Raw genomic sequence first — 20852 nt, forward strand, 5'->3', positions numbered from 1 at the left:
CTGGGCCTTCCGAGAGAGTAAAAAAACAAAAAACAATATGAAGACAACATGTGCCGAAATAATATTTTTTGGTCAACTTAAATTTAAAACGCAAAACTACCCGTTAAGGAAATGAAATGATTTGGATCTGAAACAAACAGAACAAAGAATAGGCTATATTAATATCCTAAATGTGACTTTTCACAAATGCCTTGACATTTGTGCAAAATGAATAGAAATCATCCAGCGTAATGTAATGCGCTTTTATTAAATTCAATATTATCCACTATGAAATGCAGTAGCCTACTGATGTTGACCCCTCTTCGCGCACGCGCGAGCGCACACACACTCCACGAGACCTTATTAGCAGGTCAAATAAGTCATTCAAACTTGCTTGCTTTGGTAAATTAACGCTCACTCAGATGAAGGAGATGTCCGGCTATTGGCCAAGAGTTAGAGGGCACGTCATCCCCATCCATCACCGATCGAATGTTTCTACAAGGCATGTCCCTGTCTAGATCTGAGCCTCTGTCCTCTTGCGCGCTATGTGTGGCATCTGTGGATGGAGTTTCTGTCGCGTCCAGCCTCGAATGAAAATCTGGAATATATGAGATGCAGCCATGAATTCTTATCAAGGGTTCAGGGACACAACGTCACTTTTCAAGGGCTATCATGCTACTGGAGTAATGCGTCTGCATCAGGACCACGGAGCTACTCCTGACTTCCCAAGCAGAGAGGAGGGACATGTCAACAACACCGAGGAGGATTTTCTTCAATATCACTTCACGAATCTCAGTGCCACGACCACAGGCGCGTGTTCAAAGCCCTGTGAGGACCCTGGTCCTGCTAACTCGACCAGACCCCCCTTCCCCCATAACCAAGACTTCTATAGACCAGTGCACCCCGTTCGACCCCAAGTCCCCTCCTTCCAAAGCTGTCGTGAGCAGGGTCTCTCCAGAACGGGCTTCTCGCCTTCCTCAGACACTTTAAGAACTTTCTCCGGCGCGCTTTGTGAACTCGGCCCTGTCAACAACACACACCTCGTTGCGCGCACATGCGACGGCCCAGTGCATCACCCTCCAGTTCAGGACAAAAGCACCAGGCACGAGGCTCTAAACACGTTAAATGAGACCTTGCACAGTGAAAAGACATTCGACTGGATGAGAGTGAGGAGAAATCAGTCCCGTGCAGGTAAGTTGACTAGTTTTCTAGTTCGACGAACTTTTCTGCAGCGCACCTTAATTGACCGAGTGGCCATATTCTCGGCTAATTTTCTTTTAAATCCTAGTGATGTGATTTAAAATGTAATGCGATTGCTAATTGTGTTTTTCAATTATAAAATAATTTAAGAAAGTAGTGTATCATCCACAGTTGGACAGTAACTTTTCAGCAAGCAGAAATTAATACTTGGAGGAGGAGCTATGAGTGTGTAAGTTTGGCTATACTTGTGAAGGCCAACTTTTTAAACACGTAGCCTACTTACAAATATAGTGAAGCATGTCGACTTATGAGAAAATTTAAAGTGGTCCTCACTATAAATCAATCCTCACTTTAAATTTACCCATATCAACAGGTTTAGGCTTACATGCATATAGGGTTTAGCTAATATCACCACCTCAAAACCTCCCTACATCATGTAATCACCTAAAAATAATATAGTGAAACCATCATGTACTTAAATAAAAAGTAAAATGCTAAGGTCAAATAATCTGAGCCATATATGTATAGGCCTGTGTGTATATATATTATTATAATTATATATATTATATATGTGAGTGTGTGTAAATACACACATACATATGTAAGCAAAAGTATGAAGCAGTTTATGAAACATCCTCTGCAGATGTGGCACATATCAGGGACAGATAGTTCTTGCTTCACAATTCAGGCTGCTTGTTTTATGGAGAAACCTTTACAAATTAAGGATAGTGTAATATATAAGATCCGCTCTGGTGCATAAATGGGTCAGCAACAACATGCCAGGCAGAATTCCTCCATTTTTATAAATAGCACTTTCCATTTCATTCTATTCTCTATGTTCATCTCTTTAAAATTCTCTCATTGACAAGAAGCAGCCCAGGCTATATTTAAAGGAGTCCAGCACCCCCTAGCTCTCCATTCAGAGCCAAATAAACTTCGGAGGAACACTTTTCCTCGACAGAGCCCTAAATCTTAATAGAGTCCAATGTTTATATGCTGCAATTAATTTTCTATATTGAATGTCGGAAAATGTCTGTCAGAATCTCAGCATAATCCTTAACCAGAGTAATGATTGGATAGGTCTGCGTTTAATGCAGTTCAAATGTGAGTTACTTGACATGTGCTCATAAAATGTCACGCTCAATGACATTTGACCTGTATTATGTCAAAGTATTTCATGTTTGTTGTGAGAGCCGTGCGTTAAATTGTGAATCGCTCGTCCCCCTCAATAAATCACAATATATGTAATAGGTTGATGGTAAAACCAAGATGAGCCCTGTTTGAGTTGTCATTTCCTACGAATCAGTAATACAGCATTCATATGGTTTCCAGACTGTCAGGGAGAAGAATGTCTGGCCAGGCCACACTGATGATCTAAAATAACTCACAGGCAAATATGTCAGCGAAAAGGTCATTTCGGGCTATATCGCCCAGCGTATGAACAACAGCTGTGGTCATGAAATAGGATAGAAAGGCCTGCTATATCAAATCCCAAATGCTTGAATGGCGGCAAGGCCAGGCGTTCACAATTTGTGTACTGTTTTGTCTGCTGTTTGTTTTGCTCCTGCCTGTCCACCCAAATATAATATAATATATAGAAAAGCCTACAACTTTTTGCACTCATTCTTACCTAGATTTGAATTTCACTGTCCCTTTAAGCACATAAAGCTTAAAGGGATAGTTCACCCAAAAATCTAACATAATTTACTCACCCTCATGTCATTGTAAGCATTTCTTTCTTGTGCGGAACACAAAAGAAGATATTTACAAGAATGGTGTGTTCCAAACAACACTGGATCCCATTGACTTTTGGATTCCATGGAGACATGCATACAGGTTTGGAATGACATGAGGGTGAGTAAATGATTTAATTTCGGGGTGAATTTTCCCTTTGAAGAGGAGCATAAAATAAAATGGTCACTATAAGTTGTGGCTCTCCCTCTGTGCTTAATGTCTTGGTTTTATGGCAAGCCTTATGGAGAAAGCGTTGTATGATGATATATGAGAGGTCTGTCAACAAGTGCTTAAGATAATACTCACATCAACACAGCAGCCAAAGTCAAATGTTAAATGGTAGGGCGAATGTTTATTGCCAGCTCCTTTACTGAAGTTCATTATAACCTAATGAAAAAAAAAAAAAAAAAAAGATTATTATTAAAGGGAAAAAACATTAAAGGGATAGTTCACCTGTATGACTTTCTTTTTTCCCTCATAAAAGAAGATATTATGAAGAACATTGGACCCCATTGAATTCGACTGATGAGACATTTTTCACAGTATTCCTCTTTGCAAGTCAAATGGGTTTGGAACGGCATGCGGCTGAGTAAATGATGGTAGAATTTTCATTTTTGTGTGAACGATCCCGTTAAGTCAGAGATTCCATGCATTGTGAGGGTTATTGTTCTTACTGGGCAACATCAAATGTTTCCTATACTCAACATGAATAAAAGCTTACACAGAGTGTCTGACTGGATCCCCCAGTACAGTGCACACAGTCCCGGTGTGTCATTCTTCAATTATACCCTGACAGCACCTGAATTACTGTGGGCTGGATGCCAAGATGACCGAGGCAATCTGTATCGATCCCCCACCCCCCATTCCCCTGCTCTCTTTTAGGCTTAGTGGGGCACGTCATCCCTCTGACTGGTTGGCCATTTCCAAGTTTGCAAGTCATTCCTCAAATGTTTCGTTTGATTCCTTTATGCCTTCTGGCGACTGCCAATTCTATTATCCAGTTACTCATTCATCAGTGTTTTCATGCACACTTTTTTATTTCCTAAGGAAATTGCTTAATTACTTCATATTTGTCAGTGAATGCACTGATTGTTAGAATATCCCTTGTGAATATTAGAGGTGACCCTACAATTGCTTTTTTTCATCTGTTTGTTTACTTTCAGTTGCACAGCGAGAGCGAGATAAAGACCAACTGTATGATCAACTGTTTGTGCTCCAAGCCTAAGAGAAAGGGTGAGGGATTGCTATTAGTGACATGTAGAGTTTATTCAGCTCATTGGGAAGTGTTTTAATTGAAAATTCTCATGGACCTCATGCAGGTAAATACAAAGAAATGTCAAATAAATATACAATGTTTTAGTTGCAATAACAAAAGGAAGTATTTTAGGAAGATATTAGTATTTTGTTATTGCATTTGCAACCAAAGCATTGTGCATTTATTTGGCTTTTGTCTTTGTAAATCCTGCGTCGGGTCAGACTGTACGTCCATGACTGCAATGACATGACCAAAAACACACACACACACACAGAAACATACACATGGTGCGCAGATGGCATGGAGGTTAGAGAGACACTTGCAACTGTAGCAGTATGTGAGGGAGGGCTCAATGCGTCTGTAACACCCCTGGGGATTTTCCCATCCGACCCCTGTGTGTGTGTGTGTGTGCCGTAAAGGAATGTGCAACTTCCTGTGAGCTTCCAAAAGCAAACAACACAAGCAAACAACAAAACATGAGTTTGATTTCCATTAAGACAGCTGTTAGTTGACTAGCTCTGTTAAACTGCAGATTTAATGCTATTCTAAAATTAACACTGTAGAGAAAGGCACATTGAGGTGCACTAGGTTTTTTTTTTTATTAATTTATAGGAAATTCAATGTTGGGCAAAATGGAAAAACTGGAATGCAGCAACTTTGGAATATTTTTATGACAGGCTGTGATGGACAGTGCATGTGACCCCTGACCTATAGTCATCTGTGAGGAGCAAACAGACAGTCCTCTATTTAGCTTACTGAGACAGGGTTTGCATACAGATGAAGGTAAAGCAATCAAAAACTCGTCCTCAATGAAAAATGCCTAGCAAATATCATTTCTGCTGTAGAAAAAGAAAAATGTTGACGCAAATTTTTTTTACTTGGTAAGTTGTCTATATGGAAGAAAATAAAGGCTTTTCAGTGTAACATTACAGTTTAGAGATTTTGCATATAGCTAATCAAACTTGAAAATGTATTTCTCTTACTTTCTCAAAAACCATATTCCTGTCTCATCAAAAAGGCAGATGTGGAAGGTTCAAATATCATTGTTAAACTCACTTTTAATCAGTGTAACAGACTACTATATATATATATATATATATATATATATATATATATATATATATATATATATATATATATATATATATATATATATATATATATGATCAAGTTATATACCATCAAAATAAGTTAAGCAATTTTCAACTTTTTTAATGTTATACAAGATACATTTTTAAGTCAGTTTAATGCAATTTAAGTTGAAATTATTTACACATCCAACTTGATTGTACTTAATGGGCAGCAACTTTTTTTTACAGTGTTATTTATAAATCTCAAATTATAAGACAACATGAGCACAATATGATTATAATACTATTATATTGTACCCTTTATGCACTGTTTTTATATTCATATAACTATGGTGTGTTATGAATATAAAATCATATTGCATAACTAAGATATAATAAAATAGTATTATATTGATATGGTGCTCTGTTTTTATAAATCAGTACCGATAAATTCGTTTCTAATTGTTCGCGGCTTAAAATTTAAAGCATCATTAATAAATGTCAATAATATTTTAGATAACTGTATAACTGAATATATTAACAGCAAACGTATTAACAGTAATACTAACAGTAAAAAAGTTTACGTGTTTTGTTTTCCGTGTTTGTTAACAAAATTGCAGGTGACATTCCATACGAGATTTATATGAATATAAAATAATTATGAAATCGTTGTTTTTCTTTTCATTCAAGGATGGTAAGCAATGAATTAAACCTGTGGTTTTTTTTAATGTATTAATATGTAGGCCTATTGCATTTCTTTAACAGCTATACATCTGGGGAGATGCTCGGACCCGGAGCTGAAGACGGACCTCGGACGAGATGCTGACGAGGACCCCTCGAGTGGAGCCCCGCGAGCTAATTTTACCACCAAACAACTCACAGAACTGGAAAAGGAGTTTCATTTCAACAAATACCTGACTCGAGCTAGACGGATAGAGATCGCGAACACTCTCCATCTGAGCGAGACTCAAGTGAAGATCTGGTTTCAGAACAGACGCATGAAACAGAAGAAAATGCTGCGGGAAGGCCTCGTTCCTGGATTAATGCTGATTACTGGCAGTGACGAGGACTCGAAAAACACACACACTTGTTCATCTCCTGACAAAAGATAATTTCAGTAGGGTAAGATTTTGAGCACTGCTGCTATAGGCTAAAAAATGTTAACAATCACGTGAATATCATGCGCGAGAGCAAGAGAGTGATTCTATTGACAAAAAAATATTTACACACACAAAATTAAGTTTGCCCCTAAACATACATATTTATTTATCTATTCAACTGTATTGTTTAAGAAATTAAAGCAGTAACTCTCTCTATGATAAAAAAAATGTTTGCTCACCTGTTGAGTCAAGCGGAGAAATAAAAAGGCACTTAATAGTCTTCCTTTTAATATCTTATAAGTGTTTTATTTGCTACCTGTTTTGTCATTATGAATTTGCTTCTGTTATTAAAGATCAGAAAATGAATCGTTCGAATTTATAGATCTAATCAGGGTCATAAATTAATAAGGGTAAAAGTGCCAAGAAAAGTGAAAAAATTGATATTTGTTTAAAATAAAATAAAAGTGGGGGGAGATGCAAGGAAAAAAATGACTCCTCGGTTTTTTATATTTTATATAAACTATTATTGCGTTATATTCTATGCCTAAGTGTGTGTTTAAAATAGTTAACAATAATGTACAGTGTATACGCCTACTGTATGTTTTCTATATGATAAGAAAAAATGCCCAGGGGCCAATTATTGCCTCTTAATTAGCAAAAAAAAAAAAAAAAAAAAAAAAAGAATCTTCTCTCTGACATTGCTGGCTATTCTTCCAGGCTCTAAAACAAAAACCGTGTTGATTGGTTAAAAGGCATCTGTAGCCTATAACAATCATTATATTTTTAACAAGCAGCGAACTGCATATCTGAGAAAAGGTAGGCTTAATTATTTTTGAACTACCATTTGATGTAATTTATTTAATGCAATTAAAAATGTTATTATTTATGGAATAAAACATCTTTAACGTGCATCATACAGTAGCCTATCTGATGCGGACAGATTGAGTCGCGCGCACGAGCGCAGGCTGCACACATTCAGAAACACTCAACAGGTTTGCTGCCGTTTCGCAGACATACTGTGTCTGTCATATTCATGCTGCTTGTGCTTTTATCTGCAAATAAAGAGCGCCGCACGATGATCGGTGATACTCGTCTTTCTAAATAATGGCGAAAACCTGTCAACGTACAAAGTGCCTCCACTTAGCTGTGTATTTTCACCAATTTATTGCTGGAAGAGGTTAAATCGAGTGCCACGGGTTGAACCTTCTGATACCAACTCCTCACTTTGATATAGCATCAAAGCAGTGCATTGAGAGCTAGAAAAACGGTGACGAATAAAGTGAGACTTGTGATTTATTTGTTTTTTTGGCACCGTTTACATTTCGAATGCATATCCTCAAAGTGTTTTTTATTCATGTGGCATCTTTCAGATATACTTTATCATTTTAAAATGTTATATGGATAAACATGGAGTTATTTGCCCTGCAGTTTCTCCCCTTTTGTCACTATTCTATTCGGGGATGGACACAATATTTGATCTGGAATGAGAGAGGGCATTATCGTCATTTCTAAACGATCGATTTATCGATGTTGGGTGGATTTAAGCTGATTGAATTTTAATTGATTTTTCGTGATGGGTTGAATAATTGCAGCATTTAAATGCAAGCCATATTTTTTTCACTCATTTCTTGTTTTCAGTGAAATCACTAAAATTAAGATAGGCTAATGCACAACAAAAGTCAGATTCTTCACAACATCAAACTGAAAGACAATATACTGTTCCTTTAAAATGAACAGTTTTTTTCACTGCATGAATTCCATTTTTGTTTTGCATAACAATCGTCAAAGATCATTTTAATTTGAAGGATTTTGCATATTACCCCCTCTAAATAAAAGCTAATTCTCTAACAAAAGAACTACAGTCCAGAGAAGAGATTAATTATCTGAACAGTGGAAATGAGTCTTCTTAAATTATATTAAATGCCCTTACAATTGTCTAGCAGCATTAAAACCGAGATGAGTAAATCAAACAATATAGCCTACCGGCGACTAAATTGAATTGAAATAAGCGTTCCTCGAGACGCTTTTTTTTTTTTACTTCGATCTACTGAAAACATGTAATCTCGCCATGTTAGGAACCCTATATGCACGAAGCACGACTCGCATGCCTGAGCCTGCTAATATATGCAGTTACTCCAGAGTTCACCTTTCACCTCTTGACCTCTGTTCTGCCTCGAGACAGCAGTGACCCGGTCAGTGACTCACAGAGAAAAGGCTGCATTATTAATATGTGTTGCGGCGTCTTTCACACTTCTTTCAATTTTAAAATGTTTATGTTACAGTGTAGACTTATAGTTAATTAAAGTTGTGCAAAATTATATAATGAGACCATTTATTAACGTATCGTTTCAGTTGAATATAACATGTAATAACAATAAAATAACACAATTATTGTTTATTCATCTATACGTTTTCTTTATATGATTTGGTCAAGTTTTTTGAAGAAAGAAAAAAGTTGACATTAAAACAAAGAAGATTAGATAATCACCTTTTTATGAATAATGAAACCCTCCAAGTAACACTTTCATTTAAAAAAAAAAAAATCCTATTATTAACTAGATATGACTTATTTTTGTGCGCTTGAGAGCGTGAATGCGGACTTAATGTTCCCAGGTTTAGGAGAGATAAAAGCATAGGCTTGTTTACGATACTGTAGATTCTTTCTCCAAACGTTTGACGCATGAATATGTACAGCGTTCAGGAAGAACGTTTTTTCCTCTAGAATGCTATAGCTCATTAGATTTCACCTTCACAATCTGATGTGCGTTTTAGCTCAGTTACACCCGCGTGCAGGGGCTTAATGCCCACGTTATGGCACGTGGGTGCAGAAATAGATAACGTGATAGAATCAAGTCTAATCCTCAACTGCACTGTTGCATTTTACTCAGTAATTGAGAGGAAACGATTTTACCTCGCTTATAGCGATGCTCTTAGGATGATGACCAAAGCCATACATTATTTTATGTATTAGAGGCCTATCAGTTGAGTCTGAGTGAGCAGCAATGACTCTAGATGCAAATACACCGAGATAAAAATCTGTAGTGTTCTGCTAGTGTCAGCCACACAAACTGAAAAAAGACACTTTTTAAAAAGTTAATAAAATTAAAATACTGATATTATTTATTTAAAGTAAGCTTTTATTTTAAACTAACAAACGTGTTAATCAGCTAATAAAAATAGGCTAAGTAAATAAAAAGAAGTAATAATAATTATTATTTTATAGGAATAACAAAATGTTATGTTGACTGGCATCACATTCATGCAAAAGTGTACATCAAAAGTACAGAACATTCAGCTTCATCAATTGCCCACATTCCTATACTATAAAACAATGTAATATATGAAAATAGTGATGTTTAGATTTAAATGTGAACATATTTAAAAACACTTATGCCTTTTAATAAGCAATACACACACATATACATTGTGTGTGTGTGTGTGTGTGTGTGAGAGTGTGAGAGTATGAGTGTATATATACATATACATACATACATATATATATATATATATATATATATATATATATATATATATATATACATATACACACATACATATATATATATATATATATATATATATATATATATATATATATATATATACATTGTGTGTGTGTGAGAGAGTATGAGTGTATATATACATATACATATACACACATACATATATACATATATATGCATACATATATACATATATATACATACATATATATAAAGTTAGGGGAAACTGTCTGGGATGATTTTAACACACACACACTCACACACACACACACACGCTGTAGTCAACATTTGAAGTGGATCAAAACCCTTCACCAAAGTTATACATGAATTTTGAACAATACCCGTTCTTGTCATAGGACAACTTTGATGAACTTTTTTTGATCCATTTCAAATGTTGACTACTGTACAACAATAAGTTTCACCTAATTATAGCCATCACAATTTAATATGAAATTATTGAAATATGGGGAAAATATTTTTTTATTTTAATTCAGTAAAAATCTTTCAAAATACTTACAAAGCAAACATGTTCAGAACATGTTTATATGCATTTAGTATAGCTATGTCAATTGGTTATTTAAAAATATAGTCGTCCTCATACTGTCCATTTATGTGGCGGCCTCTGATAATGGCTGATTCTGATGGGTGGTCCTTAAAATGGCTGGTTACTGTCGTACACTAACAAAAGGAGGCACACAGCTTCCAACACCTCTTCACATCCCACACACAGTCTCCAGTACAAACATGCATTGTATCAGTTCTTATGCATCGCAAGCAGTAAAATGAAGAACTGATACTCGTTTGTTTGCTTGTCAACGGCACACATAAAAGGCGGAAGTTAGAGGGAAGGTCTTAAGGCACCTTGCATATATATAACGCTCAGGGGCGTGCGCACGCAGACCATTTTCTAGCCCTCGCTTCTCCTACCATTTACGACTCCAGAGAACAGATGTTTGGGGACAGCTTACAGCCTCAGCGAATTTCTGTGTACAAAGCAAACAGCAGCACTCAGCACTTCTAGCTGGCTAAGAAATTGCGCTCTCTGAGAAGGGGGAGGGGGAGAACGGAGAGAAAGGAGCCCAGGGTCTAGGAATCCGAATGAGGAAGAGAATGGGAGACGCTTACCGAGGTGAAACTGTGTCAAGGTTACGTTCAGGGGGGTTTTGCATTCAAACCAGTGCACTACACTATTAAAAATGTGTGTTCTTGGCATCTATGGTTCTATAAAGAACCTTTAACATCCATGGAACCTTTCCATTGCACAAAAGGTTCTTTACAGTGGAAATGGGCTCTTCATGTTACTCACACGAAAAACGGTTCTTTTAAGAACTGATGAAAGGTTCTTCCATAGCGTTGCTGTGAAAACAATTTCTTGGAACCTTTATTTTAAAGAATGTAGGTGATGTGAATGTGACAGTGCAACTCATATGGTCCTACAAGCTCTTCCTCTGTAAGTGTCGCTGGCATATATAAAGGAGGCCTTTATGTGTGGATCCTGGGAAACAAGCACTGACCTCTATGGTAAAGCACTGCGGACTCTCAAAGTTTGGATTGCCCTTTGAAAAGTTGCAGACTAGCACTACTGGGACCTAAAAGCAAGGCAACAAGAGAGCATGTATATTTTTGCTGATGCAGATATTTGGGCTGCAAAAACATAAAAGGAAAAAAACACTACATTTATTGCACAAAAGGAAGAGGCATATTCTTCATAAAACAAAGAGCAATGTGGAAAAAATTAATAGCAATATTTCAAGGCTTTCTCTTAACGGAAACAAGGAGCAATTTCAATGCCATATGTTTTGTTCCATTTCATCATTCACCAAAACAAACCTTTTATTTCATACCTTCCATATTGAACGCCTGCTGTAAACAAAAGTGCAAAACAAATATGCAAACACAAGCATATTTGACCTTTCATGTTCACATTTTCAGCTAACCAAAAATGAATAAATGAGCCCTGCAATGCTTATTTGTCTGAAGTACGCCAACCCCCCAAACACACACACACACACACACACACACACACACACACACACACACACACACTTCCCTTCTGCCTTCGGTGAGGTTGCCATAGTGATAGCCTCACAGACACACGAGGAGGTGGAGGGGGAGATGAGAAGAGCAGAGGACGCCGTCTTTCTGTCTGTCTTCCAATAAGACATTGTGCCCAATCTACCGATCCATGTCCAACAGGAACAGAACCTTCCGACGGATGCAACCGTCCCATTATCACAGCGATGCACCTGAAAGTCATGAATTGGGTTAATATGGTAAATGAATAAAACAATTGCACAATGATAATCAATTTTGCACCATTTTTGCATGAATATTCATGTGCCCATTGTATAGAAATACAGACAAATTAAAGGAAGAAAAAAAGTTTCGTGACCTAAAAATGCATCAGCAGAAGAGCTATACAGCATGATAATGATGTGCATTTCTATTGGCCAGTCAGTGCATGGGGAAACCCCCTATATGTACATATATACACAAACACGCATATATAGGCTATGCAAATAAAATCATCTAAAATCATCCAAATTCAATGTGATACAATACTCAAGAGAAAACACTTAAAATGCTGTATACCTATACTGCATAATAATTATACATTTATATTGGTCAGTCAGTGCATAGGGGAAAAGCCCTGGTGCTCAATCAACCCACTGTTTTATTTTTCATCTTAACCGTCTTCCCCCTCTCTCCTATTCATCCATCCCTCCACCATTCCTCTCCTCCACTGGGCCATTTATCTTTCCCTCCCTCTGCATCGCTCGCTGCCCAGCCGATATCAAGGCGTGATCCTGAGCCCTTCAAAGGTCAAGTGATACAAGGTCATTGGCGGGTCAGGCCTGCTGACTGGCTGACCTCCGCAAGGACTTCTGCCAGCAGCCAATCACACGCCGGCATCTCCCACAGCAGCCTGCCTCTATCCCTGGCGGGCCCTCGGCGGCGCATCACGTGATCCTTAACGGACTGAAGCATCATGATGGAAATGATTAATGATGCTTTTAGTACCTGTTTAGAATGAAGCTGTCCACACTGCACTGTAATTACCCACTCCCAGGCGGCAGCTGCCTAACATAATTGCTTTTTGTTTGTTGACCTGGTTTACCAGAGAGAAAGATGGCTTTAGGTAGGTGAAGTGTGAGCGTTCGAGCATGTTGGCATTTTATAGAAGCGAGAAAGGTGTGTGATCATACGTGATGTCAGATTTAGCTCCATCCTTAAAAGGCTCGGCTGAACCATGTGATTGTTTCAGGCAGAAAGGAATTTTGTTTTATTTTTGAAAGTGCATTTGATAATTCCTCATTTTTATGAGGCACTCTGGCCACTGAGAGGTAAACACGAGATGTGTAAATCTGCAATAAAGTTTCATAATCAACAGCTGTGATTGTAATAAGTAATTCGAAATAAACTAAGACATTGGTGAATGAAACACTCCTTCCTCTAATTTCTGTCCATACGTCTTAAAACCATCCAATATTTCAGAAGAAAGCACTTAAACTGTTATACAGCTATAAACACTACTTGCATTTGGTCACACATGAATCAAATGATGGTCTCCAAAGAGCTTCAAAGAATGTTCATATTCTCAGCGACAGTATTAAACCGGAATCGCGATGGGCTGATTTGAGAGTCTGAGTTGGGAATATAGAGTTTGAGTGTTTCCCAACTTTATATTTGCTCCAGAAAGCCCCACAGCCATCATTTAGGCTCAATTACCCCTTCAATGACACCAAAGCAGATGTCACACAGTATAGCATTCTCAACTATATTATTAAGATAGTCATTATTACAAGGATTTACTTTTAAAGTAAGAACAATCTATATCTATCTATCAAGATATATATATATATATATATATATATATATATATATATATATATATACACATATATATATACATATATATATACACTGTCTGTGTGTGTTCCCTGGTTGTGATATATTCCCTGGTTATGATAGTAATACCAGAAATATTTGATCTTGTGTATTTTGGTCCCCATAAGGAAAATAGGCTTATGAATCATATTAAGTGATGTTTTCTGAAAATGTAAAAATGCAGAATGTTTTCTGTGAGGGTTGTGTTTAGGGGTGGGTGATATAATAAACAGTTTGTACAGTATAAAAATGATTATGTCTATGGAAAGTCCACCTAAAACATGGCAACCCAAGACAGGCAGACACTTGCAGCAGCAGAATAGGTGTGTATATACAGTCAAAAGTTTGGAAACATTATGTTTTTTTATATTTTTGAAAGAAGTCTCTAATGCTTATCAAGGCTGCGTTTATTTGATCAAAAATACAGAAAAAAACAGTAATATTGTGAAATATTATTACAACTTAAAATAATAGTTTTCTATTTCTACTTTAAAAAATAATTTATTCCTGTGATGCAAAGCTGAATTTTCAGGATCATTACTCCAGTCTTCAGTGTCACATGTGACATCCAGTCTATCACATGATCCTTTAGAAATCATTCTAATATTCTGATTTATTATGAGTGTTGGAAACAGTTCTGCTGCCTAATATATTTGATGAATAAAAGGTTAAAAAGAACAGCATTTATTTAAAAAAAATATATATATAAATCTTTACTATCACTTTTTATCAATTTAACACATCCTTGCTGAATAAAAGTATTGATTTATTTCAAAAAAAGATAAAAAAAAATACTGACCCCAAATTACTGACCAGTAGTGTATATTGTTGTTACAAAAGATTTCTATTTTTTAAAAAATTGCTTTTTTTTTTATTTTTATTTTTTTATTTTTACTTTTTATTCAAAATATCCTAAAAATGTATCACAGGTTATGAAAAAATATTAAGCAGCAGAACTGTTTCCAACTTTGATAATAATCATCATATTAGAATGATTTCTAAAGGATCATGTGATAGACTGGAGTAATGATCCTGAAAATTCAGCTTTGCATCACAGAAATAAATGATAATTTAAAGTATAATAAATTGAAAACCAATTATTTTAAATTGTAATAATATATCACAATATTACATTTTTTTTCTGTATTTTTGATCAAATAAATGCAGGCTTGATGAGCAGAAGAAACGTCTTTCAAAAACATTAAAAATAGTAATGTTTCCAAACTTTTGACCATTTATGTACTGTATGTACTGTAGTGTCTTTCAAAACACTCACATTCTAAATAGTAACTGTTAAATTGATAAATAAATAAATGGTTTTCATTAAATATTTAATATTGAATGACTTGTTAAACCTATAAAATGCATTAAAAGGTAGGGTATAGGCAATTTTCGGAGAGGCTAACAATAGCAAGTTAGCTTTGAAAAGCATGAGATCCCACCCTTCCTTCAGAGCGTCGCCACGCCTCCTTCAAAACACATGAACGCACACAGCAGGCTAGAAGTGTTGACAGTGTTGCCACTGAAATGCATAAATTTGAGTCAAGTCATCTTCATTTATACAGCGCTTTTAACAATGCAGACTGTTCCAAAGCGGCTTCACAGTGACAACAGGAAATCAAATCAAAGCAAAGCAACAGAGACATGTTTTGGATTTATAGCAGCTCTAGAATAAAGGTATGTCTTTATTAGGTAAAACTTTAAAAACGCGAACCTGTGAGAACGGTGATGGTGTGCATATGCGTATTACGAGTATAGTCTATAGGGATGCGCGTCTGAATATATGTGCGCAGGCACAGGTTTCAATCTCTTCCAAATTACGGTAGTTATGGCGTGAACAGTCCTTTACCATTGTTCCTTTTTCAGTGTACAAACATGATCCTCACTGTAAGCCATGTCACACTGTAGGATCTCAGTTGTCATTAATGTCAGACTGTACGACAGTCAAGACATGTTAAAAACGGACGCACATAAGAAAAATCGTCTGGAGTTTTACATCAATCAATGACACGTTCGGTGACAGTGAGCTGCATTACACGCAGGATTGAAATGGTGGCTACAAAGAAATCTCTAACGTTAATTTTGGTCCTGGCTTGTCTTGAAAAACAAAGACAATTTGACAGTTGTCGCAGAAGTCACACTGCAGGACTGTGAGTCAAACCTTCTGACACTGCCAGAATTTCGTCAGAGGTCAAATTTGATCGCAACGGTCATTAATCGGCTGTAGGTGAACATGTCAAACTAATAATCAAAGACTTCAGATTTTAGGATCAGAGGAATCTTTTAGGATTTGCTCAATTTGTCTCAGACGGCCAAATCGTGGGCAAAATCGTACAGTGTGAACCCGGCTTTTGCGATTGCTATCAAGATGTGAAGACACTTTCAACAAGCATAACAAAAAATGTTTCTGGAACAAATCACCTACCCTGCCTTTAAATCTTTGCACGTACCCTTGGGGGGAAAAATATTTCTTTGGAATAACATGCACTTTTAAAATCGAGCTCAACAACACCAGGAAAGTGTATGAAGAAAGTAAATAGGGTCAATTTGGCTTCTGCAGAGCTGGCATTGGGATTTACAGCTCATATTTCACATTGATCCACAGTCCTTATTATTAATGAGCAAGTGGCGATAAGAGTAAATGAACTGAAGGAAAACAAAGCAAATAAATAATGCTTTTCCACACAGGTATAAAAACAATATGGTTGAAAACAACAAGGTCCGTGACCCCTTTTATCTCACCTTTTCAAAATATTAGCAACTAATATTTAAAACATGAATTTATACAAATAAATCACAACCATGTGTCAATTCTCTCTCCTACAGGTTCTGCATTATATGCACATCTGCATTCTTCTAGCACACAGTGTCATATTTGTCATTGAACTTTCGCATCTGCTCTGCATAGCGCCATTGATCCCTGACCATAGCGACGACAGCGAGACCCAGATAAACAGGCCATGGTTGACCTATAGGCTGGCACAGACCGACTGTCCATAAATTTGCAGCTCTTTTCAGCCGGGTACGTCACACCCCGTTTCCTGCGCCAAAACGAGGGAACAGAGGCAGGCTGCTATCAGCCCTCTCAGTGTGAGCAGCTTTCATCCTCAGGCTGGTTCTCACATAACTCAGCCACAGTGTCTCTCCCTCTGCCTCATAAATAACATCCCTATCGTCTGATAATGCCCACTTAATGCTTAGTCAATAAACCCCACAGTGCCATGGTTTCTCCCCTCTCTCTTTCGTACATAAATATAAATAGTACACTCCGATTGATGTGGCACTCTGGTCTCGCTCCATCTGGGCAGAGAGGAGAAGCCCGAAGGGCCCGGAGAGGAGCGATGGAGGAGAGGAAGAGAGAACTGCAGGTGTTGGGATGAGATAGCGGCCGGAATGGCGGGATGGGCACTGACTGATCACCTGAGAGAAGCGCCTGCTAATGTAATAATTAATTAACTTATTGCTTTCTTCCGTTCACACGGCGGGGATTATTTGGCCCATTTGGATTATGTTCCAGGTTCAGTACAAGTTAAGCTCAATTGACAGAATTTGTGGCATATTGTTGATTGCCACAAAAAAATTGTTTCCGTTTGTCCCTCGTTTTCTGTAAAAAGCAAAAACCTTGGTTACAGAGAGTAGGGCTGCACGATTAATCGTATTTTAATCGTGATAACGATATCTGCCTCTCTCGATTCATTTTAAAAAATCGTCGCGATATTTGCCCGCTCGTTTTTAATCCTGAAAACGCTTTTTTTATTAGACATTTGCATTATCTTGCATTGTTAACAAGTCCCCACTAGCATTGATGTTTGTGGTTGCCAGATCTAAATAGCTTAAATCTCCCAAATAGAGGATATATATATATATATATATATATATATATATATATATATATACACACACTCACCTAAAGGATTATTAGGAACACCTGTTCAATTTCTCATTAATGCAATTATCTAATCAACCAATCACATGGCAGATGCTTCAATGCATTTAGGGGTGTGGTCCTGGTCAAGACAATCTCCTGAACTCCAAACTGAATGTCAGAATGGGAAAGAAAGGTGATTTAAGCAATTTTGAGCGTGGCATGGTTGTTGGTGCCAGACGGGTATTTCACAATCTGCTCAGTTACTGGGATTTTCACGCACAACCATTTCTAGGGTTTACAAAGAATGGTGTGAAAAGGGAAAAACATCCAGTATGCGGCAGTCCTGTGGGCGAAAATGCCTTGTTGATGCTAGAGGTCAGAGGAGAATGGGCCGACTGATTCAAGCTGATAGAAGAGCAACTTTGACTGAAATAACCACTCGTTACAACCGAGGTATGCAGCAAAGCATTTGTGAAGCCACAACACGCACAACCTTGAGGCGGATGGGCTACAACAGCAGAAGAACCCACCGGATACCACTCATCTCCACTACAAATAGGAAAAAGAGGCTATAATTTGCACGAGCTCACCAAAATTGGACAGTTGAAGACTGGAAAAATGTTGCCTGGTCTGATGAGTCTCGATTTCTGTTGAGACATTCAGATGGTAGAGTCAGAATTTGGCGTAAACAGAATGAGAACATGGATCCATCATGCCTTGTTACCACTGTGCAGGCTGGTGGTGGTGGTGTAATGGTGTGGGGGATGTTTTCTTGGCACACTTTAGGCCCCTTAGTGCCAATTGGGCATCGTTTAAATGCCACGGCCTACCTGAGCATTGTTTCTGACCATGTCCATCCCTTTATGACCACCATGTACCCAATCCTCTGATGGCTACTTCCAGCAGGATAATGCACCATGTCACAAAGCTCAAATCATTTCAAATTGGTTTCTTGAACATGACAATGAGTTCACTGTACTAAAATGGCCCCCACAGTCACCAGATCTCAACCCAATAGAGCATCTTTGGGATGTGGTGGAACGGGAGCTTCGTGCCCTGGATGTGCATCCCACAAATCTCCATCAACTGCAAGATGCTATCCTATCAATATGGGCCAACATTTCTAAAGAATGCTTTCAGCACCTTGTTGAATCAATGCCATGTAGAATTAAGGCAGTTCTGAAGGCGAAAGGGGGTCAAACACAGTATTAGTATGGTGTTCCTAATAATCCTTTAGGTGAGTGTATATACAGATTATCGCGATTATAATTTTGAGCAAAATAATCGTGATTATCAGTTTAACCATTATCATGCAGCCCTAACAGAGAGGCACTTACAAAGTCAAGCCAGGTCAATGGGGTCAATCCAAAAACGCTAAAATACTCAGTTTCAATAGTATAGCTAACTTGATTTAAAAAAAAAAAAAAAAACTTTTGCGTTAAATTCAATTTTACAACATCTTTCCATGGCAACATATTGGTAATTCTAAAATGACTGTAAAATTATGATATAAACATGTACTGCTACTGCTCAAATAATGCACGTTTTAACAGAAGAATTATGCCTGGTTTCACAGACAGGGCTTAGATTAAGCCAGAATTAGGCCTTAGTTCAATTAGGACATTTAAGTAGCTTTTATAAACGTTCCTTAAAACAAAACATTACTGGTGTGTATCTTGAAACAAAACAATGACACTGACACATTTTAACATATGCATTTTAGTTTGGGACTAGGCTTGGGGGGGTAATGTATTAATAATAAGCTTCACATTTCTAATTTTAAATGCTACTAAAACTGGCACCATTCACTTCCATTGTAAGTGCATAGCTTAATGCTTTTTTATGTTTTTCCCCTTTTTTTTTGTAAAGAAAAAAAGTCAAAATTATTTTTGAAGTAAATCAACATTATGCCACAAATGCTGACGATTGAGCTTAATATACACTGAATATTCATAATATTCCTTTAATGCAGAACATAGAGCCACACTCACTTGACTGTCAAAAGTAAAACGACCGGAGAGAAAAAAAGGCTGAAGGGATTTATTTCATGAATATTAGTTGCAAGCCAAGTTTTATCTAAGCGGAAGATAAAAACGGTGTGGAAAAAAAGGACATGAGCTGTGAATGACTGAACTCTGGGGTTAAGATCCCATTTTATTACCATCAGCCTTACAGTGGCCGCACACTGAGATGACACGGATAAATGAGAGTGAATAACATGCTGGTCAAAGGGAGTGGCTGGTAATTAAGGACCGTGTTTGGCGTTTTTCCTAAAATTAGTTGTGTTTGTCTTTCAGATGTTAAGAGGGTTGAGTAAGAGATTTCGAGGTTAAGAGTCTCTCTTACATTATGGGAGTGACCATGAGACAACAACTTGATCATATTAATCTCAAACACAGTTATCCTTCTAAGTGTTCTGGCTCTCTTCCTGAAGACCTCGAGTAAATGTTTTGTCTACCGCAACAATGATCCAGACTTTCATTTAAGTGGCGGAACGACAGAACGCAGATGGCGTGGGATCACTTGCCAAACCAGGGCTAGTTAAAGCAACAAGCACTCTGCAGCTGAAATGTGAGAAAGAAAACTGGATAGTCAGGGGTCCAGACTGAATAAAATGTCTTTTTTTCCCCAAACAAAAGTTTCCTCATACTAAACAATAACCACATATAAACTGTATTTTTTATTTTATTTTAATATATTCTAATTAACTTTTCTTTTTATTATTAGATTTTTTTTTTAAATACCACACTATTGTAAAAATGTGTCTTTAATTACATGTTATATAAGCAATCAGTCTGTACTGTAAATAAGTATCACACACACAAACACATCACAGTAACAGTTCTAATTTCATTCTGAATGTGCCATAGTTCAGTGTTCACTGTTGTGAACTCCGCAACGACTCACTTGCTGAACTGTCACATGACAGTAACTTCACTGTTGAGTAACTTCACTGCCATTCATAAATCCTCTCCCGTGGCCTCATGGGATTGTAAAATGTCCATGATTGCACACTCCAGAATCTCAGTGGAAGTAGTAGGTCATCCTGGGACTTTTCGCCAACTGTTTTACAAATACTATGTAGTCAGACATACTCTTTTGGCATACTATTTTATAGGGAAGTATTCGATTTTGGATGCAGCATTTGACTGACTCGTTTAAATGATCTGGTTCAAAAGAGTAATTTGTGTGTGAATCAGAAATCATGGCTCGTTGTCAAAAAACTAAATTGGTGACAATCATTAAAAATCTAGT

General features: G+C 37.2%; 1 protein-coding gene and 1 long non-coding RNA gene across 4 annotated transcripts in view; one reads left to right on the plus strand and one right to left on the minus strand.

The window, feature by feature from the left end:
• Nucleotides 1–236: 236 nt before the first annotated feature.
• On the plus strand, nucleotides 237–6891 carry hoxc1a (homeobox C1a). The gene is made up of 2 exons (XM_079850406.1): nucleotides 237–1170; nucleotides 6004–6891. Exons 1-2 carry the CDS (start codon nucleotides 600–602, stop codon nucleotides 6348–6350), a joined length of 918 nt encoding a protein of 305 aa, XP_079706532.1. The 5' UTR covers nucleotides 237–599; the 3' UTR covers nucleotides 6351–6891.
• Nucleotides 6892–11878: 4987 nt separating this feature from the next.
• LOC307146440 overlaps nucleotides 11879–20852 on the minus strand; it is a 45357-nt gene continuing 36383 nt past the window's right edge. For all 3 annotated transcript variants that reach the window (XR_013819093.1, XR_013819094.1, XR_013819095.1), the window contains exon 3: nucleotides 11879–12087. This is a non-coding gene — a long non-coding RNA (uncharacterized lncRNA). The remainder of the gene's footprint in view (nucleotides 12088–20852) is intronic.

This window comes from Squalius cephalus (assembly GCF_949319135.1).
Source record: "Squalius cephalus genome assembly, chromosome: 18".
NCBI lineage: Eukaryota > Metazoa > Chordata > Actinopteri > Cypriniformes > Leuciscidae > Squalius > Squalius cephalus.

Bases quoted from the DNA above. Each gene is read 5' to 3' on its own strand.
- hoxc1a (XM_079850406.1), top strand. From the start codon at position 600: ATGAATTCTTATCAAGGGTTCAGGGACACAACGTCACTTTTCAAGGGC. The intron at 1,171-6,003 runs GTAAGTTGACTA...TTTCTTTAACAG, and splicing joins GAGAAATCAGTCCCGTGCAG to CTATACATCTGGGGAGATGC.